Genomic DNA, 24,916 nt, shown 5'->3' with positions numbered 1-24,916 from the left:
AAGATTGAGAGTTATGCAGATTTAGGACATTACAAATTCATTCAACTCAGCTGCTGGCTGAAGTGAACATCTAATCTTCCTGTAACACTTAATCCTTATAACAAGCGTAACTACTGAAAGACACATTGATATATGTTCAGATCAATGCATAAGCTCATTTTTCCAAACAAGCCTAATTATTCAGCTAAATTATTCAGAAAGACCTAAACTGTACTTTTTATCCATACATATACACATACATATTCATACATACATATACACATACATATACATAAACATACATATACACACAGGCATCCACATAACCTTATAAAATAATCTATTAGTAAAGGATGAAAACTGATCCACATAAAACATGCCAAATATTTACTGTTGGTCTTCCTCAAGTTGTTGTACGAAAAATGTTTTATCACTACCTTCTTGTGGAAAAAAAAATACAGACACCCATCAATAACATATGTAAAAAAGTGCATAGAAATTTGTTGATTTCTGGTGAATGAAATAAAGAAGGGTAAAAAGGAGAAGTGTTCTGAAAGTTTACAAGCAACACAGTCGCATCTCTTTCCTACATTACCTGATCGTGGCTTCAGGCCAAAAGGGATTGTGTTGTTTGCAGTAGGAGATGTTGTCGGACTTTTATCCTTGTTCTGTGCAATTCAAAAACATAAATCTGAATAAGAGTAACGTCCAGAATATCTCAGCACAAGTGACTGCATAAAAGGCAGAGGTTAACAGTACTGCACACTGCAAAAGTTCTGCCACAATCTGATCACAATATATTCTCAAAAAATGTAGTACATACACTCCCTTTCTTATTCCATCCCATTCTTTCATAGGAAAAGACCAAAGACTGCAGGATTTTCTGTCTAGCTCTAACTACCCCGATTATTTCTCAGTATTCTCACATAATCTCTTGATTATTATAAAACATTTTTGTGGCAGCAGTATATTTAAAAAAAATAAAAAAAAGACCAGGTTTTCCTTAGATATGTTTGTTTCTTATACTGCATTCATTCCTATTTTGCATAACTACTTTCCCTACAACACTGAATTTCTGCCTGAAAAGCAGAGGGAAGGAAGTTAATCATACACTGCAGAGTAGGATATCCCTTGAGCCTGAACGAGACTAACAGATGCAGACAAAGAATGGAGCAGCAGCAGCACATAGGAGAAGGGGAGGTATAACCATCATACCACCCATAGAAACTCTGGAAAAGTCCTATAACCAAACTCCGTATGGGGAATCCTACTTAAAAAGCGATTGCTCATGGAGCCAGGAGCTATAGAGCCCCATCACCAAGGCGGGTGGAAGGTGGYTAGAAGCCTCTGCGCACAAGGAAGAAGAGAGCAACTGGAAGTCGCAATAAGAGGAAAATGGTTTTCCCCTTCCACTTATATATGGTAGCTCATGAATTTGTAAGATGCTCATACACAGTGCTGTGGAAAGGAACAAACCCTGTTTCTGCACAGGAAACAAGGAAAAAAAAATCTCCATAAGGAATTCTTCAGAGCTTTCCCTTTTTGACCTCCTGCTATCCACACTGGGAAAGCAGCAGGATCAAAAAAATTAGGTTCCTCTCTGAAAACTGAAGGACACGACACTTCACTGTGCAAAAACAAATCCCACTGAAATCAGTGGAAATTCTTGTGAATCAAGGTAAGAGTTWAAAAAAGTGTGGAAAAATGAGCAAAATGTAAAAAATAAATAAATAAATATTTTATATGGACATACATAAATAAAATCAGAAATTACATTTTCATACTTAAATCCTTATGAAGAGAATGAAACAAATAGGCCAAACGAAACAGTCATCACTTATCAGCTCAATCATGTTTCCTGTGATATTCAACTACTCGGTTCACTTTAGTATATTAAATATTCATGCAGTAAGTTTAAAAAAAAAAAAACATGTCAGCTGATGATCTACAAATCATACACGAAAGGATGACACTAGTATATTACCTCATTGTGAGAGCTTTGTCCACTTGTATTCCAAACAATTAGATCATTCTGTATGTTGGGGGGGAGGAGGAGGGGGAAGAGAAAAAGAAGAAAGAAAAGACTGGTTCAGTAAGGGTATTAGTCATATACCACCACAGGGTCTTTCTCTCAAGATAATCAAATACGCATTAATATTTAACACTTTCCACCTTTAAAGCATTTTTCCAGCATTAGATTGATCTTTAGCTTAAAAAACAAACAAACAAAAAAAACCCCTGAATAATACGTATTTTTACTGTTAGATGAACTGATGATACCATTTAAAAAAAAAAAATCTTCGTCTAGCGGAAATTTGCACACATTGCCTTTAATTTCTTAGTTTCAATAGTGATTCAGAAGTGCATTTACCATAATATTTTAATATTACTTGGTTCAAATGTAATAGCTAATTTTGTTTCACAGAAGTAATAATTAAACTATCACCAATAGTTTAATACATTAATATAGATTTTAAAAGGGAAGTACTCCGTAAGCAATTCATTTTAGAATTGCAATATAACATACCTTTTGTTACTGCTTTTGCTACAGTTAAACTGAAAACATTTAACTCATGTTAATAAAAATGAAATAYAATCATTAATTCTGTATCAGTCATAACTCTGTCAGCAAAACCAGAACTGGCATAGGTAAAAACAAATTATAATTCAATTCGAAACCCTTTCCATGGGGCCAATTTTTTCAATCATAAAAAAAAGGAAACAAAAATAAAACAACACTCAGAACACTTGGTCCCAACAGTCCCAGAGCTTTCCAAAAGTTAGCAAGATGGGAAGGAAGACTACACACCCATTTTGCTGCATGACTTTTCTTGGCTACCTCTCAAGCTTAAGAAATTCCTCAGCTGAGGACTTCTCTCATAATCTTACCTCAACCATAATATTCCCTAGAATAAACAGAAAGAACGACATGCTAGTTATGCCTACATTACAGGTCAAGTCTCTCATAGTACGCAGGTCACTAGTCAGAATTTTGAATTTATGCTTAACTGCAGCGATACAAATGCTCACTGTACTACAGAATGTAGTATGATTACATATTTGCTCTTGCAAGATGTGCAAGAGTTATCTGCAAAATATTAAGTGCCATCAACTTCTACTTCATTTTACGGAAAGTCTCTAGTGCTTTCACCTACATGACACAGTCCAGACCAGGCCCTCTACAAGTGTTGGGGGGGGGAGGGGGGGTTATTTCTTCTTTTTAAAAAGTTCTTAAAAGTGAGTCAGCAGTGTCCTTGTTAAACAGCTTCACTAAAATACAGAGATAACACATATTCCGATACTGAATTAGATTTATGTGTAATCTCAAAACTGTAGTAAGGACCGTTTCAAACAGTTTGGTGACCCCAACATCTAAGGATGATGGTAAGATCTGGAGGCAACAAAAGAATAAAGGTATGAAACAACTCAAACGTTTTTTGAATTTCCTTTTTTAAAGAAAATATATTTGCAACTTTAAAATCTCAACTTACATATAGTCTTCTCTGTAACATTAAACATATTAAGAATACTGCTGTTTACATCAACTTAGCAGCCTATATAACAACAAGAGGTGGGGTATTTGAGGAGTGGGGGAAGAGGAATCAGGTGTTTCTTTTACTGAGGGTCTAACTTTTGAGCAGATTCATTTTCTCTAGGGGAATATAGCCACTGCAACCACTATAGAAGTCTTACCTTCCAATAAATACCATCACTTTTATTACACCAGCTCTTTTCTGAGACCTAAATCTTGTTTAACTGCTCGTTTACGGTCAAACCTTGAGACGCATGCCAAGGCATAAAACCCCAAAGGGCCTAAACCCACTATTATTTCCATATAGAAACGAACAGAAGGCAACTACTCATTCCAAGTCTTTCCACATTTATTATATCCTCCATACCTGACTCAATGACCAGTTTTTACCCTGTTCACATGTTCTGGCTTCAGTCTTGGCTTTCTCCATAATCAATTCCCTCCTCTTCCGAAATTCTAGTTCCTCTTCAGCATTGTCTTTCTATATATATATATATATACACACACACACACACACTCTTTAGATTGCATATCACTAGAAATGGAACTGTAATTTTTTGCATAACATTATCTCAGAGTAGTTCTTAAAAATACTGTGATGAAAAGCCAACAAGAGAAGTAACCAGACACTATACATCTGCAATTCTAGCATTTACAGGTAGATAATTTTGAAAATCTAAAATTACTTTATAAAGAATACTAGTTCATCAGTCAGAATACAGATAAAGTAATAAGCAGCATATATCACACTGTAAAACTCCAAATAATGCTATACATGCTCTCTATAACTGTAGTGTTAATGCTTTGGGAAAACAATAATCTTTAGTTTATAAAACACTTTGGGGTTATCCATAATGCATGTACTATTTTCCTACACCAAACTAGGAAGATTTGGGGAGCAGAGAAAGAGTATGCGTAGCTGAGCTCTATACACTAGTAATTTATTTTCATGGCCAACAGAATACTTGACAGAGATAGCTCTGCGGAAAGGTAACGGTGATTCTGCAACCAGGAACACCACGCAGAGGGGAAAAACTGAGATAAAAAGAAACTGATAATCCCAGAAAACTTAAAACAAACAAACAAAAAGAAAATTTTTATAAAAATTTTCAAAAGAATTAGTTGTGACCTCCAGCCTACTAAATTTTTCCCTTCCCTGCTTGGAAGATTAGTAATTCATGAAATTGGTGGCTCAAGTCCTGTCTTTACCCCAGGTATTTTGCAGTATGCTCATTAACGTACCTGACCAAGGGAGGACATCTCCATCTGCATTTGACTGCTACATATAAAGACAAACAAATACAATCATGTTATTGAGAGTGTAGAAACTTAAATATGATGAATCTAACAAACGCATTATTTTTCTAAAAAAGTTAGATAAACACACGTTACTGTAGATTCCTGAAATTCTAAAACTGCCGCTGCTTCCATGGGAAACAGATTCACAACACCGCTCTCTGAAATATCCATACTCAATCTGCAAGGTTTGAAATAAAACCACTGCACTGGGAGCATGGCTTTGTTAACCATTCTGTTCAGTATTTCATTTCAAACAAATGGATGTGTAAAATGTTTTTAGTCATGCTTTTAACCTGTTCAGTATTAACTCCTAACAACCTGTTGAAATATTTCTTGATCTTTCATTATCATCGGTTCCATCAAGGCAAAATTAGTGCTTTCATCTGCAAAATATCCTCCTGAGCAATATCAAAACAAATGGACCTGTTTAGAATGATCAACCATATCATTATTTAAAATATTGTAGATTGCTGTGTCCAACTTCTAGCACCTTCCTTGTGTCGGAAGAGAGCCCAAAGCCTTAATTTGATATTCAAATTTAATATACAGTGCACAAGGATAAAGTAGCACAACAGTAAATCACAATAGCCAACAATTTGAAAGAAGGCAGTCAATATGGGAAATATGAGAGTGAATATGTCTGAAACAAACATCCGAAAGTACTGAAAGAAGTTAAGTCTGAAATCTTTTTTGGCTCTGCGACTGAAATACTGCACCTGTGCACATAAGATGCAYGGATTTGAAATCCTGCAGAACACTAGGACAACAGTAACTCACTTGCCGGATGTGTGTTTTACAAGTTTAATAATCGTATTTGTTAATGAATGTGGCTACAATTGGTACATTCTAYGCTGAACTTGTGTCAGCATGTGTTAGGTGTGCCTCAGTGTCACCTACTGATTGAGCCCCTGTAGGGGCTTCTGTTTCCGAATCTCAGGTGTGCTTAGGCGTGGTGTGAGATAAGGACAATTCTGGCTATGGTTAGTTGTTCTAACTAGATTTATTCTGACTACATGCTTAGTGTTATACTGATGCATAACAAAAGCCTCTTTGGTGGAAGTTTAGGTTATGTAGGTCTGTATGTTTAACATACAACAAAAACGTTTGAATGGCCTATTTAGCATTTTTTAAAAAAAAAAAAAAAAAAAAAAAAAAAAACTCCAATTTAAAGTTATAAAATGAAAATGCAGCCACAGAAAGAGATACTGTGTACAAAACCATTAGAAGAAAATGCAGACATGCATGACATGATCAGTCATCCTTAAAAGCAACATTTGAAATTTTCACCTATTGAAAGCAAATTGAATATGCATGGAGAAACCAGGAGCTAATTTTCTGTATTTTATTGCCTGTTTTAATTTTGTAAGAAAAACTAACTATATAGAAAATATTAGGGCAATATTTGACAAATGACAAAATGCCAAATTTGAAAGGCCTAGGACTGAAACTATTTAATGTTACCTTTTTCCAATCAGATGCTTTTTCCTTTTTTCAATGGCAACACTTCTCCCACATAAAGTAGTATGCTAGAGATGAGGTACAGAAGCAATGGAATGCTACTTTACAAAAATCACAGGTGCTAAAAACCTTTTCTAATTTGAATGATTTCTCCTCTAAGCAAAAATACTTCTTTACATGATTCAAAATAAGGCCACTATTTCTAGAGAGAGAATTATCTAACAGGAGTGAACTTGTTTCCAAAGAAGGGGAAAGGTCTGCTGGGTGAACAAGCAATATCAAAATAAGCATTTAAACTAAAGAACAGTCACAGGAACAAACTGCTATAGTAAACTGGCCAAGGGAGGCAAGAGAAACGAGCACACTTTGGGCTGGAAATGACAAGGAGTTTCTCAACTTCAGAGGAATGAAACTCTGAAACAGCCACCCCACAGAAGTGATAATGAAAAATGAGTTACCTAGTTTTAAAATGGACCTGTTTGATTTCTGGAAGGGATTACACAAAGAAAAGCAATAGCAAGCATCTGCATAGGGCCACCCAGAGTACCCTCGTCACTCCTATTCAGTAGACTTTTTTTTTTTTTTTTTTTTCCTGTTAAGCTTGTTCCTTGGTTTATTCACAGACCCAGAGCCATCCACCTGATTTTAGCCACTTAAAATAGGCATCTAAATTAGAAAACCTTGCCTCCTTCTACAGTCAGTGGAAATTTAAATCACCTTATCTAGCTACCTCTTCCTCTCTCGCCTTTTGGCTTCAGAGAGAGGATACAGAAACTTCACCACTAATTTAGGCACTTTTTTAATGTGCTTTATTGAGGTGGGATGAGACTGGGCCAGAAGACCTTCTCCAACTTCCACAACATACATGAAGCATGAAAAAGTGGAGTGCAGTTTAGAGTCCCTAAAAGAAATGCGACTAACCTGGACAAAACTTCAGAAAAATCACAGTAGAGTATGCAATCAGATGAATGGTTGAAAAGTCTCTTCCACCCCTAAAGTTAGGTTTCTTTTATATCTGAAATCCTGATTAATTTAATGAGATTCTTGTAAAAATACTCAGAGAGAGAACACATATCCTTTTTAATTAACTAGCTGCAGAAAAATATCAGTATGATAGCAAAGCACTTTATAAGTCCAGGGAACTTCCAACTACCAGTGAAAAAAAGAATTTCAAAGCCATTTACAAAAATTTTAAATATATGACATTAACGCATCACCTATTATAAGCATACCTGGGGTCTTGTAATAAATCTACTGCTTCTCTCAGTTGTTCTATCATTGCTATATCAATCGTTTGTTCTGCTGGCAAATTTATTCTATAACAGAAAAAATATATATTAAAAAAGAGATACCACAGCAATTATCAAGGGCAGTCTGAATTTCCATTTGTGAGCTGTATCTTCAAACAGGGACTCAAATAYCAGAGAAGAAAAGTCTCTGTACGCACTAATATGTGCTGAATTTACAGAAAAAGAAAAAAGCTCTCCAGCATGTTTTCCTTATCAAAGCCCTCCAATTTAACATATATACATACATACACACACTTTGTGATGAGCTAAAATCATCAGCATTTCAATTAAACAGACCAACTTCTGAAACTGAAAGTTTATTTACCAATATTTAACTACTTAGTAACTTCACTTATCATGTATATTGCCTTAAAGCGAGTATTCAATACAAAGATTTTTTTTAAGGGACTGACACGCTCTCTTTTGCTCTTCAACATTTATAATTCTTTCAGAAGTTTAGAAACACTGCTAGTTTAGAAACACCTGCTAGTTCTACGAATAAGGCTTTTATGGAAAATACTCATTTTTGCCTTCAGCTTTTGTTTTTAATTACATAGGACTCCACTCTTCTGCTCAGTGACAACTCAGAGTTCCTAAATCATGTTAAATCACCTTTTTTATGCACTCTCCTAACTGACTGAGGTTCACTTGCACTGCTCTTGAAATAATGTCTATGAATTAAGGATTACTTCAGGGTCAGCAAATTATAACAAAAGAAGATCGAGGGATTTTTTTCCCCAGTTAAATTATAATTTTTTTTAAGGTAAATTACATTTAAGTAATAGAAATTTTGATAAAATCCTTCTAGCAATGATATTAAGAGAGTGAATATCAATACCTAATTAAAAAACTTGGACTCTTCATAAGTAAAAACATTATAGCATTATTAGTGCATACAAATTAATTAGTTTTAATATAGCACCCACTTAATATTGTCAATATTGTATAAACATTGCGCATACATACAAAGTGCAAGTCTGTGCTTCTGTCATGCTTCTTAGTATACAAAGTTATAAACTGGTAAGGAAATGCCAATTGTGGTCATCTAATGAGACAGTAGAATAATTATTTTTAGACACACAAAAAAAATACTTACATTTCCTCCGTTTGCCATTGTGCGTCCTCTTCTATTCTCAATAATTCATCACACTCTGCTGCTCTGCTCTGTAAGTAGACAAACTGATATCAAGAATTGAACTTTGCAGTTTAGTGCGCAGATAAATTTCCCTTTCAGACCCAGCACAGACCTAGTTTATTTAACAGTTTAGTGTGGCTAGTTGAAGCAATCCAACTCTTCTGCTCCACTCCTTACTCTCTACCCCCATTTAAGATACTGATTACATGATCTTCTATTTGGTGTTCAGATTTATTCAGGTCAACAGCCCTTACCCTCCTTTAACTGTAAAAAGAAGTCAAGCAGCATGAGAATTCTTTATTCAATGTCCCAGATTTCATTTGTGCCTTTCTGGTGTATGCAAACAATTCTTCAATTCAGCATGACCCTGACGCTCATCTTAGTACTCCTCCCACTGCCAGATTTGTTTACAGAGCAAGGAAATTCCAAATATGCAAACAAGTAGCTCTAAAAAATGCAACAGTAAATCCAAACTAATACCCTTCTTCCCCCTTGAAAAATATTCACATGTTATCTTTAAGTTCTGTGCACACCATAAATCTGTAAAGAATAAGGAAAAAAGCCTGGTAATCATACATTTCATTGTAATTATTAACAGAATTCCTACTTGACTATTTTAACAACTGCATAAAATTTTTTTTTTTAATTCAGAAGAAAAACTGTGTGCAACAATTCGTAACAGTTGGTCAGTTATTGGGGGTTTATTTTCAGCACAAATTAGAGTCCCCCCGCACCGTCCAAGCCATAATTATGAAGCACTACTTATTATTAGAAGAGCCGAATCCCTCACTCATGCTTCCATTTGGTGCTTTGCAAATTTCTTTCCTCTTTCCTGTCAGACAGGCAGGAACACTGCAGTAAGTCAGCTGCCAGCAAAGGCAGAAGTTCTCTGAACAGATGTGCATTGGTACAAGAAGAAAACAAACAGCAGACAGAGATGCCTCTCCTCGTGTGTGTCATGTTTGGAGTATCAGTCATCGCCCTGTACCAATAAACGCTATCCCGCTCTGCCAAATGTGTCACTGAAGAGTGCACCAGCTTCTCCAGCATTCCCCAAGGACAGCTCATTTCCCTGTGCCAGTCCCCAGCAGAAGAGATATAGCCATTCTTTTCAGCCGTTTCTTTTTATTGCATGCATGATGAAGTATGTGATTTTTCCAGGAAGAAAGGCACATATCATCTGATGACAAAAATGTGTCACTTATTTTAGAAGGGGATTCTCAGTCTCTTTGCATAAGTATATAGATAAAATAAATAAAGCCATACAAATTAGGATCTAACATTTGAAAAAATATAAAATCCTCCAAGCTTAAACAAACTAAAGCCCCTTTTACACTGCCAGTTGTATTGATTTAATCTACAGTTTACTTAACCGGAATTTCAAATTTAGAATTCCCCCAGTGTCCCAGAATGCATTCCAGTATACAACTAAATACAACTCGAAGAACACAAGAGACCCAAAAGTCCACAGAAGAAGGAAAATGCCCTGATTTCAAACTCCTCAGAATACACTGCCTGTTCAAGCCACCAACTGCTGACCTCAATTGCCATAATGTTAGGAAGATGCCAAAATCCACGTAAATGAAAGTGCTCACTCTGGCAATATTCTTCTTAAACTGAAATTCAGTAGAGTAACCTGTATTTTACTGAACCACTGTCTGCAACACATTATTTTATTTAACATTACCTTGTTACATGACAGAGGACATTCCCAAGGGAACAGCCTTCAGGTGGGACACTACTGAAAACCAAGCTGACAAAGTGAAAAGAACCAGGAAAGGAATTATAGGGTATAGGAAAACACAGGGAAATATAGGGAAACAGAGTATAAGGTAAGGTCAGCTTCAGATGTATGTACTACCACCTTTGTCAAGGAATGATTCCATCACCTTTTACCTGCGTCATTCACCTCAGATGTGCACACTTACTGAAAATCTCTATGTGGGGAACCTATAATGGTGTGTTAACTTTTTGATACTTACACTAAAAACTTTTTCATTTTAAAAGTAAGAAAAAAACAAGCCCATATAAGATAACCCATAATGCCCTAAACATTCAGCATCTATAAATAATTCTTCCTCTTATTCAGTTAAGTTTTAGACAAGAAATGCTAGTCATATTTAATGCTACTGAATTCATATTCGTAAAAATAAAAAAAAAGGGGGGGGGGAACAAGGAACATTTATTTACTGGGTAAATAGTCTTCTACATGTCTTCAATAAACACAAGGGGGAGAAGGGTTCTTTTGTTTCTTTAAAAATGCAAGTCTTCTTTGTGACCTCAGACCCTGCAACTAGCAGCAACCAGCAGAACAGCACCTGCTAGAGTCCTGTTGCTAGAAAAGAAACAATAACCTTGCCCCCCCCCCAAAAAAAAAAAGAGATCATTTGCAGAACTAGAAGCCTATTTCCCTCTATCTTCAAAAAGGTGGCAGGTCACATCCTTTGTTTCTCCACTCTTTTTATCCAGCACATTTTTATCAATAAGGAATGGAAGATGGAGATGGTATAAAGCTTCTTCACACCCTTTAAGAATCTCCACAGAAGGAACAAATTGGTCCAAAAATACCCATACTAGATAATCTTCTCTGGATTATAAATCATGAAAGGACATACCTTCTCATGGCCATAGGAATGCTACAAAACACTACTCAATTGTATTACAAAGAATCTAGCAAAACAACCCAGCAAATAAATTTTCACAGTAAAAGAGACTTGCTCAAATCTTCTCTAGAATCCTGCAGAAGTTCCTCAGTCTATTCAATTGCATTTAAAAAAAATAATTATGTAGCTCTTGCTATATAATGAGCCAATTGAATTTCATAAGTTAATAGCCAACAGCAATCACTGATGTCTAGTAGTTCATTTCTATGGATTCTATTGCAACTTTATCACATATATGTAGACAAAATCCACTACACCTAATGCCACAAATAGGAAAAAAAAAAAACGAGTAGAGGATAATGAAAATGGGGAGTATACAACTTAAAACACACAAAAAGGCACACCTGAACAATTTATCATAGGCCATTCATTATGGAAAGCAGTCAGAAAAGTAAAGAAGTTAGATAGCTCCCCAAGAAGATGCCACATACCCAGCAAGACATAACACAGCTGGTAAGTAAAGTGCTCACTGAGCATGACAGAAATACACGAGTAATGTTGTCAATGGGATTAACCAACTACCTATGACACCTCTGYAACAGGAAATCCAGAACACCAGCAGTATTCACTAATGCACGTCTTAAAGGAACTGAGGTTTTGCTGGCAACCAGACAGATCACCTTTATATACAAAAAAAGAATGATGGGTATAATATCAAAGTTTCTTATTGCAGAAAACGTCTGTTTTCTTACATATTTTACATGCAAGCATGTGTGTGTGTATATATATATTTTTATATATATACACACACACACACTTGTATATATGTGCATATATCTATGCATATGTATGTATGTATATGCAATTATATATAATTATTCTATATATACTCTTATGCTCTATATAATTATTCAAATGCCCATTTCTACTATCCCTTCCTATAGCACCTATAAAGTTTATAGGAGAGTCACTATATACTCTCAAATTCCATCACAGAAAGAACTTGTCAAATCTTATAAGAGGAAGTTTCCAAAAAGAATAGGATTATTTTGGGCTTGATATCCTTTGTCTTTAGAGTTCTCCCAATTTCTGCCATAACTTAAAAACATTTAACTAAGAAAAGGCATTTTTAATACACTTCAGCATTATTTTATAACTTTAGATACCTCCATCACCTTTGAAAGTCTTCTTGCATTTTCTAGCATAACAAATGCAAAAACTGCTTARTTCAAAATATAAAGCAATCAGTGCAGAATATACCTGTCACTTCTTCCTCAAAGCCTTAGACACAATAAAAAGAGCACTCTCAGGTACACTAGAAAGAGTTATGGGAAAAACTGATCTCCTAAACTATCATCATTGTAAACCTATCTGCTTATTTTTGTATTCAGTATCTTTCATGACAATGAATATCAATTAGTCTCTTATTCACTGAACTATCTCCAATTTGTCATTCCTGCAAGCTCTGTACTTACGAAAGTAGTCAAGATATTTTCCCCCACTTAAAAATCACAAACTTGCCTTAATGTAACTCATAAATTCAGTAGTAAGAGTATCCGATTCATCAGCAAACTGGTTTCCTGTTTCTCTTGACTTATCATTGACAATCAAGTGAGAAGATCCCTGATGGAAATCCACTAGCAATAAAAAAGACAGAGGAATGATTTCTGGTTCAACTTAACATTTGTTACTCTGGAGAACACTTAAATCATAGGACTCAAATACAAGCGAAGCTTAAATTCAAAGCATATAAAACCCTCAAAGAAGTTAAGATTTTTGGATTCTAAGGAGTGATATCAATTCATTTCAAAGCTGCAATAAATGATCAGATTCTGAGCTCGTACAGTTGTGAATCAGAAGCACCACAACAGGCACTGATGGAGTCAATTTTTGAACTAAACTAATGTCTTGCTAGTACCGATACAAAAACACAGCTGGACAGCTACAGAATATTTTAGAACAGTTGGATGTCACAGACAGCGAGACTTGCAATTTAATCTAACTTCAGAGTTACGATATTCGTTTTTAAACACTCAAACTCTCCCAGTAGAACTCAAACAAAAGGATTAGTATGCCAATCTCTTCCTTACACACACCAGTTCCAGGAGTATGACAGAGAGTAACAATTTCCTCCTCTGTCTGAAGTGGACTGATCTCATCACTTGGAGTATCCTACTCACTGTATTGATAAACACCGTAGGATGTAATATTCTCTTGCTGAGTGTTCTACTAAATTCTGACAAGCATCTCATCAAAAGTTCATTTAATCTAGTTCATAACACTGATGAAAGGCTTATCTTCTCATATTTATGTGGTTTCCATATGTAACTCACTGAGTTCATCCTGTAATTTACCATCAGTATGCGTGGACCTTGGATAAAACTTTTAACAGTATGTAGATATCATTCAGAAAATATAACTTTAATAAATTTAGATAAAATTACACCTCTTCTCAAAATCTGAAAAGGTTCATTTCTTTCCAGAAGTAATGCTTACTTTCATTTATAAAGCTTTATATATGCATTAAGTCTCTGCTTTTATACATTACTAACTCAGAATCTGGTGCATTTGGTAAAAGTCAGTAGACATTGATATTACTGACTGGGAAGCATGGTTTAAACTGACTCTCAATTTTCTGACTGACTCTCCCCAGTCAGAACCAAAACTTATCAACTCTTGAGACAAAGTATAAAAAATTGTTTGGAACTGTCGTGAAAAGGACCACAGGGACCTCAACTCAATAGAGAGTTACATCTGCTCTAAGTAGTACAGTTTTTTCCCCTCTCTTTTAAAAGATTGCATATGCATGCTTGAAGCCTGTTGGATAAAAAAATGAAATTATTAAAATTAAAAAATTAAAATGATTAGGGTTGTGAAAATAACTGTTCGCTGACTAGAATATCAGCAAATAAAAATACAGATTTAGTAAGACATTTATCCGGTGCAAAATTAAATACTGAAAATTCCAAGAAAAATAGCAGTAAACACAAAGAATCTTATTTAATGGTGATGTCTGTAGACTCCTGGAAGACTGATGCTTGTTAGGCTGTGGTTTTTGGAAACTGAATTTACAACGTTACATATAAAATTATCAACAGAATTTCTTTGCTTTTAACTTCCTCTTCTTTTACATTCCAACCTTTTCTTGAGTTAACATGGTGACCTGAATCTTCTTTCACAAACTGATCTTCTTCCACAATGTCCGACATCGGTACATTAAAGCTAATAGTATCTTCATCAGATGGCTAAGGAGAAACAAGAGAAACATTGGTTTCAGCTCAAACCAAGACTGATAAAAAAATGTATACATTAAGACCGTTCACTCAGGTATGGAGTAGAAGAGCAATATGGGAGAGGGTAGAGAGTCTAACGTGACCAAATCCTGCTCTAAGAGGCTGCAGTCATGCTGAATACATCCTCATAACAGGCTTCCCAAGCAGCGCAACTCACCTGTCTTTTCCCTGCCCTCCTCACTGCAGGAGTCCTCCCCTCGCAGCAACACTGTTGCGCTATGCTGCTCTGCATATGCCTTTGTGGGACTGCTGAAAATCACTGTCCTCTTGCAAAAATTGTACAAATTCTCAGGTATGCTAGCTTGACTTATAGATGAAAAAATTGGACCAGCTTTTATTAGTTGGTACACTAAAACACGTTTCCTCTGCCTACAAGCTTATCCTGCCTATGACTTTCTGCCACGCCAGCTACAGCAAAACAGCACTGACGCCTTCACTTCTGTCCCGTGCCACTGGGGCTCTGCTGTTCTGCAGGCCCAGCAGGGACCTGCTCACGTGGGAACTATTCATTCTCCTCTGAGGTGAGCTACAGCAAAAGCACAGTTTGCAGAAGGGGCCAAGTTTTTATTCTTACTCTCCTGCGACAGAGAACTTCACACTGCAACAGTCCCTCAGAGCTTTGCAAATCTACTGCCCAACAAACCCACTGCCACTGCTTATTTAGATACTTTGTGTTTCTGCAACCCACTGCTCTGCGCACACATATTCCATACATGTATTCTGTTCAGATGTTTCTGTAATTATAATTGCTATAATCAAGATAGTTTGTTCCGTATCCTTTAAGAATATAATTTTTAAAGAAATGGTATTTTCCCAATTAGGTCCTGCTCATCAGTTCAGACCACTGTAACAAAAATTTGCAATAGAATGGGAGACTGTGTTATATGCAACCCATTATTCAGTTCCACAGTCATTAGTTTTTAATAGAATTATGTCATTCTCATTATTTTTATATGTTCATATTCTATAGAGAAAATGGAACAAATCTGCTTTGCTTTTAAAAACCCTGAGAAGATATATGCTTATTCTTATTTGCCAAGGATAGTTTGCCTTCAGACTTAAAATATTCTGTAAGTGTGGACCACTATAAATGATTTTCTTTATGAAGAAACAATGTGTTAACAACTCTGTAATAAGAAGAAATTTGGAAAAATTTTAATTCACTGACAGTATTGCTCTGCTGAAAAAGAAAAATAATTTTGAAGGATATTCAGGGACTTGATAAAGCTTTGCCAAAGTGATGAAGCTTTACAATGAAGTGACCTAATACTGACATACTGTTTCGATTTGCCCATTTTTAAAATAAATCCGTAATGAGACTATATTGGTATTTCAAACAGACATTAAGCAAACCCTATTCCAAGTATTCTAAGCACAGTAATTCATTAGTACTTTCAGTCATAAAACACTGACAATCTAACACTTAAGAAAAGACATTCACAAAATAAATAAATTCAGACCATTATATCAAAGTTACAGTGAAGTCCCTTCTCAATCTTTTAGGATATATCTCATTTGATGTTAGGTACTAAATGCAGTTATTCTGGATCAAAGGGCCATGTTTTGTTAATTTAGCAATTATTATTTGAAAATATTATAGTAAAATGTTTTCATATACATTATTACACATTCTGAATACTAAATGATTTAGGCAAGATTTTTTGCTCAGCAGAATAATACATGAAGTTTTTAAGGAAAAGATTTTGGAGTGTTGGTGTAAAAAAGCCATAGTCCAGCCCATTTGCAAACAGGCTTTTTCTGTCTGGCTTTTAGGGTCTGTAGCCCACAGCAGGCTGCAACTGGTTTTTCCAAGTGTTTCCTGCCAATATACTACCAAACAGAAACTATCCAAAGCAACCTGCAATTATACAAAAGTACTCATTGCTCCTTTATAGGTGAAATATTGTATCTCACTTCCTTCATTCACAGTTTGATTTTTATTCAGCTATCAACAGATGACAACAGCCTAACAAGTCTCAAAAACACAGAAGATTAAGAGCTCAATTTTCAATTTAAATACCTAACATTATTCCAGCACTCCATTCAGATGGATACATTTTGAAAGATTCCTTGTATACAGTCTTGCTTGTACTAAAGCATCACCTTTCTGGGTAAAGCAGCAGGGACACCAGCTATATCTTAACAAATATCCTGTTGTTCTAATCAATCTCAATTTAGGAAAAAAAAGACCAAAGAGAGGTGGAAAGTAAATCTAAGTGCTATTCTCCATTCCTAAAGAATAAGGAATATGAGAGCACACTATCTTAAAGGAGAATTTGTCTTGGAGTTGCTACAAACAATTTTATAGCAACAATACAAGGTATGTCTTACACTTGAAATGCCCAAGACTACTATAGCTCTAAAGAATTGACCCTGTAAAGCTATCAACAAGCTAGACAGAGATACCATGTAAATTGTTCATTTCATCAACTTTTTCCTCCAATCTGAATGCACCCAAAGCTAACTAGCAAGCTTCCTAAAAAATACATTGGTATTTAATTAAACAAAAGCTTCACTTAAAAGTTTCCCCTTTAGGTTATACAAATGCAAAATGACTTCCTTGTAGCATTCTGTATAAGAGCTGAAAAAAATCAGCAACAATTAGTCTTCAGACTAAGCTGTATTTTGTTTTGATAAGTCTGATGTATTTACAGAACCTTCTAAAAAGATTTTTTAACAACACATAAGCATAGAAGAAATAAGCAATCGTTCAGTGTTTATCTAACATTCGGTATGTAAAGTTTTGACTGTAATTAATAATGTGAATTTGTTTTTACAATATGCTAATTATTTCTTGCTCAATTTTCATGTGTAATAGAGGTATTAAAGGTTGTGCACATGGAAAAGTGATGCCATTCACCAAACATTTGGGATTACCAATCTCACCATCCATTTTTCCACTAATAGTAGAGATGTAGCAGGCAGGATGGAGCTCTCATATTAAAAGTCTTTATGCTATAAAAGGGACTGGTTCACTCCAGTTGTCTTTACAACTATTTTCTGCAGCATACAGATTGCTACATTTTGATGACAGGAATGATGATCTATTTTCTAAAGCTGTTATTTATAGCTAAAGAGGAAACTCTGGAATAACACTGTTTCATTAACAAGCTTACTCAACTCAGAGAAATGTAAGAAAGGCAAAACAGTTTGCAAACCTCTTTGAATGGAATACACGGTCTTAAAACTAGAGGAGAACTACTAGAAATCTGGTTTGAAATCACAATCATTTTGCTTCATTTCTATCTAGCAGGAAACTTGCCAATATAGGTGGCTATTGTTGCATTTTGTTTTCTTTTAAAGTGCTTTTGCATTTAAAAGACCAATCAGTGTATACTCTTTAGAGTGGATTCATTTTCAATCTCCTTTTCTAGGAACTACAAATTCAGTATCTAAACTTGATTCTTTTTACATTTGTTTCAAAAGCAACTGAATCACTTTTCCCCAAAGGAGGAGAGAAACACTGAAGAATCAGTGCAAAATCATTTTAAGTAGCAGAAAGTACATTCCTTTATTGTGACTTGAATATTTCCCATTAAGTCAGACTAGAAATCCTGTTATTGTTTGTAGGTTTCAGAAAGATCACCATCAAATTATCTTGAAGATTATTTGCTTTTTTATGATTATTTATTCAGTTCAGGTTCAACTGCTCATTTGGATACCTAAGAAAAAACTTTTCTAGGATTTAGTGCCCTGTTCTGCTGAGCAGTGCCTCAGAAAAGTAGGCTGGGAAACTCAGCCGTAACTGCTTGGGACAGCACTACCCTCAGAAAGCTGTCCTTTCCCTTTGCTCAGACATACAACATCGTTCAGGAGAAATTTTGAAGGCTCATTTCCAGCACTGCCTAATTGTCAGAGCATGTAACCACACAAAGACCTGCAAAGCTCCTGAAGTTCCTACTCTCCAGCAAACTGCCCTGTCCACGACACCACAGACCATGCTGCGATTGGGCACACTGAGCCCCTCCTGTTAATTCCCACCAGGAAAGAGCCATCAGTCAGAGCAAGAGCAAGAGAGCAGGAGCCAGCCATGTAACTTGTCAGGACAGAAAAGAGCAGATCTGGATTCTGCTTTGGTCCTTGCTCTCTAGATTGTTACATACAATGCCTGAAAACTGTAGTGAGTTTTCACTATTGGAAGGGTGTTGACCATTTGCAGTCAACTTCAGGGACTCTCGAGAAAGCACAAAGACTAGATTAAAAAAAAATCCCAGCCTCCTTTAACCTTTGCTTCAGTCATTACTTAGAGAGAAATTAATGCCAAGGATGGGGTTGCATAATTATTCTCATGGCTACCCAACTGAAAATATAATCAAAATATGGGCGTGGAGGGAGGGGAGGCAGACGCAAAATTGAGGTAACTTACCTCTGTTGCTGACAAACGTTTATCGCCATTATCACTACCAACCCCTGAATCAGAGTCCTTCTTACTTGGGTAGATGTCATCAATGCTAGATGGGAACAAAAAAGATCAACAGAATGCTATCATGGTATGCACACTTCGACTTCTTTCCTCCTTTCATTTGAATCAATGCACAATTCCAACCAGTCTCAGTGGTAAAGGTTCAATAGCTTTGGTGGGGTTACAACTACACATCTGGAGTCTGGTGGTAGTAAAACAGAGCAGCTAGAATGACAATGGCGTTCTAAACAGCTGGCTAGCCTAAGGCTTAAAGAAAATACAGAAATAATCTGCCAGAAAGCTTTTTGCTGTCCACACACTAGGTAGAAAGGCTTTGTTATTAGCCAAGCAGTACAGGAGTCTGACTGAAGACATTTAGCCATGTGATATGCAACTAAACTAGTTGACTCCAGTGTGAGTTCAGCTGATTTAAATGTAACCATTGATGCATTAAAAATGAACCAATTTCTCCCTAGGGTTTGAAGTAATTATTAACACAGAAACCTCCTTTAGGTGATTTAAAATAGACTTTGAAATTTAATATTTTAAGAAAATCACTATAGCAATGGCAACTGCCTTCTCTCCTGATTTCATTACCTAGTATGACCTCTACTCATTTTAAAGTACACTATTAGATGCAGTACACCATCTATCTTATTTCTTTTTTTTATATATGCTTATTTTTCTCCCATTTGGAATCCTGAAAGCTKTAATTCTGAATTTAGATTGAGGCAGAAATTTAAAAAAGAACTTTATTCTAACAGTCTTTGTATGAAACGGGTATCTGATTAAGTCTAATCGTATATTGCCTGTTATCAGTAAACACTAAGGATTTTGTCAGAAACTACCTGTGGAAATTCTAAACAGACTATATTTTTTCTTTAGAAATAAGAAATTAATCTCAAAAATAAATTATGATATTTTCCACATTCTTGCGATTGGAAATACACAAAAAAAAAACATACTTATTCAAATATGTGCATTAAATGAGTAAACTAAATTATGAAACAGATGTAGAAAGGGTTGAAATAGTTACCAATACATCCTCAAGCATCTATTTTAGTTTTGTTAACTGTTATGTGATATTACATTGGGCTGTCAGTCACCAACTGGTACTGACTCTGTACTAGCCCCTTACAATCAGGGTACAGAAGAGATGCTCCTGTATGTCTCATGAAAAAGCATTAGTAAGAAAAATAAAGTTTCCAAGTTTGACAGTGGGATGCACAATAAACAATATGTACACCATTAACCTAACAGACACAATGGCCAAAATCCTACAGCTAAGGCTTAATTTCATTTTTCTCCATGATCAGAAATTCAATCTTATTTGATACTAAAAAGATAAAAAGGAAAAAAAAAAAAAARAAAAAAAAAGAAAAAGAAAGAAAAAAATACCATTAGGTGTTTCCCAAATGGAAAACTTGTTCTTTATCCTGGATTCTTCCCACCTAACTTTGGCATCTGGTAGAAATGCACAAAGCTGTCTTCAAATACAAATGGAGGTAAACGGTCTGCTTGTAACATTATATAGATGACTGACAGAGAGCTTCTCTGACAGTTCTTTTCAGATTTTTTTTTCCAGGGTGTTAGCAGTAACATCTCTATTTTTATTTCCATCAATCCTTTCTTTCTACTGAAAACTTCTCTTCAAAATTCAGGCATTATTACCATGCTTTCTCCAATCAGTTATATTAAATTTCTCATGTTAGCAAAGAAAGAGCTTGTTAAGAACTACTTTCCATTTAGCTACGGAGATCCTTATAAAAAGGCTCTCCCTCCTATCCAGTTCTTGTCCTTAAAAAAACACATAAGATGGCATTTCCTAGATGGCTGACATAAGATGTTAAAGATTTTGTCTTTCATTTTGCTAACAAATTAGCACACTTTAAAAGAGTTTCATTGTTCACACAATTCTCTCTGCTGGATGGAAAAGCCTCTGCATGAATAAAGAATCTTATAAGAGCTATGTAACTGCAATGTATAACAATATATAAATCACATAAAACAAATAAATTAAAACTTAATGTGTTCATGTATTTACAATAAAGTTTTAATACCTAATGATATAGCATCTCAATTAATTTGAATATATCCCAGCAGTCTACTGGTAAGAGGTTAAACTTGAAACAAGGCTACCTCTTTCCTAATGTGCTGCTAACTTTAATCAGAACTGATTTTTAAAAATATTTTTATTCTAAATTCTTATATGGATTCCACCAGCATAAAACAGGGTAAGGCAAATCAAAGCTCTGTTCAGAACAGTCTATAAAGCACCTCGACAACAGAAACTCTGGAAGCTAAAGATAAAAAGTGTATTTCACTTAGCTCCAAGACCATAAGTATTACATTACATACTAAGCAAGAATTTTATACATACCTCTCTCCCACAGGTTGTGGCAAATGTGGTTGTTCTATGGCATTAAGATACAGTGAGTCTGCTGATTTAATCTGACAGGCCTGTACACTCAGATATTTGAATATATGCACCTTACCCTTTGTACAAATCTGTTAGACAAGGAAAAAAGTTAGGTTTATAACTAGAATGAAAGAAATAATTTATTCAGAATTTCACTCAGCGTAAAACTCCCTGCAAACCATCTATTATCATTGCATAGATATCATCTAATGGAAAAAAAATGTTATCTTAAAAAAAAAAAAATTAGCCATATATTTGTGTGTACTAGTATAAATACTTTCAGAGAATAAGACAGGAAACAACAATGTATTCTACTTAACAAATTCAAATCAGTTTTTCACTCAAAAAGGATAAAGATTAATAAAATATATTTTAGTCTATTTTTAATTTTAAAATGAATAGTTATTTTCTAAAATTAGTCAGTAATGACATTTCATTAAACAGCATATCCTTTATATACTTAGTCACACTGTTTTTACAAGTGTTCAAGCATTTTTATGATACATTTCATTTGCCTTTTAGAATTTTTTTCTTTAATTGTACCCTTTAGCTCAAATGCTTGCTGGAACTTGCTTTATGTACTTCGAGCATAGTATCAGCATCACCATTAGTAGTAAATGGAAAACATTTATCCTACATAATAAAAAATGCTGAACATTTTGCCAGTTCTGACTGCACATGAATGGCATGCCGGTCGATGTAGAACCATTTTAGCTTTCAGAGATGTAGTTTGAACACCCAACTGTCCAGTAAGTCAAAACCAAAAAAAATCTCTTAAAGCAGCAAGCATGGGTTACATTCATATATTATCATTTCTCAGCATGACCTACGTTCAGAAAAGGACTTTGATATTTTTGTGTATCACAGTCTATACATTTACATTATAATGTAAAATAAATTTCACACAGAAAAAGTTTTAGTCTGCCTGAACATTTTTGAACTAATGGTAAATCACACAACTTTCCAGAACTGGCCTTTTTGTTATTAATAGAAAATATCCAGGAAGTTTCTCTTTTTCACAGTTATACACACATTTTAACATTAAGCTTCACATGCAGATAGGAATGAAAGAAAAGCCATATTAAAGGCAGTTAATAGAATGGAAATCTTCTAGAATGATGCTGTTTCAAGTGGTGTGCAGACTCATACACAAAATACAGGATAGTTTCTGTGTCTTCTGCAGATACCATGAACCACCATTCCACAACTAATGTCTGTGGTAATTAAAATTCAGAAGCCTGCAATTGCAGAAAACTATGAGAAAATGACACTTTATAGGCTAGTATTTGTTATCATCCACCCCATACTAAAACATAATTTAAATGGTAGATATTACTTACTTGTGCTGGTGGAGACTGCAAAGGATTGTTCTCAAGCAATAATACTTGTAATTGCACCATCTTTCTAAAGCAAATTGGAATCACAAGCACTTTATTGCAGGAAAAGTCGAACTTCACCAAGGGAAGCTGTACTAGTTCTAAAATAAAACAAAACAAAATACAAGAGAAAGTGCTGTATACATATTTATTTTTGCCATAAGATGAATAAAATATTTCTGAATCAAACTTTTCTGCAATAAGGAAAAAAGGAATATTGCACAGGCAAAGAAAGTCACAGAGAGAGAACAAGCATATACCATACTTCAAACAAACACACAAAATAAAACCCACGAATTAAGTCAGGAATATGATCAACATCTAACTCCATTCTAGGATGGGAAATGAAAAGGTTGTTACTGTTATACAAGGGACAATAATTTTTAAAATAAATACTTTGAAATCTGACTTTTTTTTTTACTCAATACTCACAGTTAAGCATTTCTGTAAGTTAAAGATACCTATCTTTTAATCATAAAGACAACTCATTAAAAGAAACTTTTGTTTAGTAATAAGTACTACAGAATGACATAGTGATCTCAAATAGAATAAATTCAAGCACAAGGAAATTATTATTTTTTTAATCATGTTTACTTACACAATTAAAAACACTTTCAAAATACTAACTTAAAAAGCTATTGTAAAGGTATTAGGATTTGTTTTGTTTTTACCTTGGGGTAAAACTTTGAGGTAATTTCTTCTGATATTCAGTTCTTTCAAAGATTTCAGTTGGCCTATCTGCTGTGGCAAAGCTGTGATTTCATTACAGCTGACATCCTACAGCAAAAGTAACAGAAACAGTGAACTTTTGGCTCCTAAACGTTAAATAATAAACATGTGAAACTCTGGATAATTTGCTGTTACTACGGTAACATTTTATTACCTGAAAACAACCATCTATGTTCTCTCTTTACAGGGCAAAATTAGACTCATGTGAAAATGTTTGCACATTATTAAAACCCAGAATGAATATTTGTTTAGGGAAAAAGCTAATGTTAGAAGTGAATTTAATTTCTGTAGCAACATTCAGAACCATTTGCTTAAAATTTTCTTTTTTGTCATTCGTTGTTTTTAACTATGAAGAACTCAGTAGCATGACTATACAACCAAATGAATTTGGACAAAATGTAGAAGTGCTTCTTTATGGATTTGAGGTTTCCAAGTAATTAATTTTTAAAAATTCTTGTGCTTCTAGAGAGAATATTTGAGCAAACTTCAAAACAAAAGAAAACAGCAAGAGCTTTCTGCAGTGATGCTCAAGGAAGGCATACATCTGATAATCACATCAAGTAGCAGGCTAAAATTAAATAGGACAGGGCTCACTTAATAACTTATGGAAGTTCAACATACTGTTGTAAAAGGTATTCCTTAACAGCCTAGACAGGTTCTAAGCAGGTCTGATTTTGATGGCTAAATTCAACTGGTTTAACAATCTGGATAAAGTTGGAGCCTATGCTTATCTCAATATCTAAAGGAGTATCTGCTGTTGAGATGAAGCCAGTAGGTAGGGTTAAGCAACAGAGCATATAATTTCAAGCAACAAATATACATACACTAATACTACTGTATAAATATTTAAACAATTGATAAATTAAACAAAATCCTAAAATGCTAAGAATGCAACTAAAGATCAACCTCTTGCATTAAGACAATCTAAAACAAGATAATTTTCACAAACTAGCAATCATTTTTACTGGCAAACTGATATATATATATAGCCAATGTGAAATCAAAAGGATCTTGAAACCTCTGCTTACTACCAAAGTAACCTGTAAATTTGAGTAGTGCCCCAACCATGCTTCTATCACTGCTTAACAAAAGGAAACAGTGTTTCATAGCGTGAGAGTTAAGTGGTAATGCCAGATTTTCCTGAATAGTCAAAGGAAACTTTTAGGATGTTCACTCCTACTCGTTTCAAATTATGAATTTGCACAGTATCTAAGAGCTCCTACACTGCAGAATTTCTAAAAGTAAGTCAGATTTCAAAGTCATCTCTTTGAAGACAGTTGCTTTAATACTAATCAACAGTGTTACATTAACTCCTTGCCTTCCAGCCTAAAAACTAGTTAACAATATTTAACAACAGTAAAAACACAACTTGATTTGACAACGCTGCTCTCTACATCGGAGA

At 34.8% G+C, this 24,916-nt stretch overlaps 1 protein-coding gene across 7 annotated transcripts in view; it reads right to left on the bottom strand.

Moving 5' to 3' along the window:
• LRCH1 (leucine rich repeats and calponin homology domain containing 1) overlaps window positions 1–24,916 on the bottom strand; it is a 146,059-nt gene that overhangs the window by 43,483 nt on the left and 77,660 nt on the right. For 6 of the 7 annotated variants that reach the window (XR_003254596.1, XR_003254598.1, XR_003254599.1 and 3 more), the window contains exons 4-15: window positions 23,457–23,562; window positions 22,750–22,886; window positions 21,371–21,498; window positions 18,955–19,039; window positions 14,435–14,540; window positions 12,817–12,932; window positions 8,654–8,721; window positions 7,501–7,584; window positions 4,754–4,790; window positions 3,879–3,992; window positions 1,964–2,011; window positions 575–647 (exon numbers count right to left, since the gene is read on the bottom strand). Coding sequence is in view for 3 of the 7 variants with exons in the window: in XM_026072199.1 (XP_025927984.1) it covers window positions 575–647; window positions 1,964–2,011; window positions 3,879–3,992; window positions 4,754–4,790; window positions 7,501–7,584; window positions 8,654–8,721; window positions 12,817–12,932; window positions 14,435–14,540; window positions 18,955–19,039; window positions 21,371–21,498; window positions 22,750–22,886; window positions 23,457–23,562 (1,102 nt within the window). In the remaining 4 variants the exon portion in view is untranslated. The remainder of the gene's footprint in view (window positions 1–574; window positions 648–1,963; window positions 2,012–3,878; window positions 3,993–4,753; window positions 4,791–7,500; window positions 7,585–8,653; window positions 8,722–12,816; window positions 12,933–14,434; window positions 14,541–18,954; window positions 19,040–21,370; window positions 21,499–22,749; window positions 22,887–23,456; window positions 23,563–24,916) is intronic. The other variant, XR_003254597.1, reaches the window with a different exon arrangement.

The sequence above is a fragment of the Apteryx rowi genome, unplaced genomic scaffold (genome assembly GCF_003343035.1).
Source record: "Apteryx rowi isolate R43461 unplaced genomic scaffold, aptRow1 scaffold_339, whole genome shotgun sequence".
Taxonomy (NCBI): domain Eukaryota; kingdom Metazoa; phylum Chordata; class Aves; order Apterygiformes; family Apterygidae; genus Apteryx; species Apteryx rowi.
Note: the sequence above shows the minus strand (reverse complement) of the source record. Positions and strands in the feature narration are given on the sequence as shown.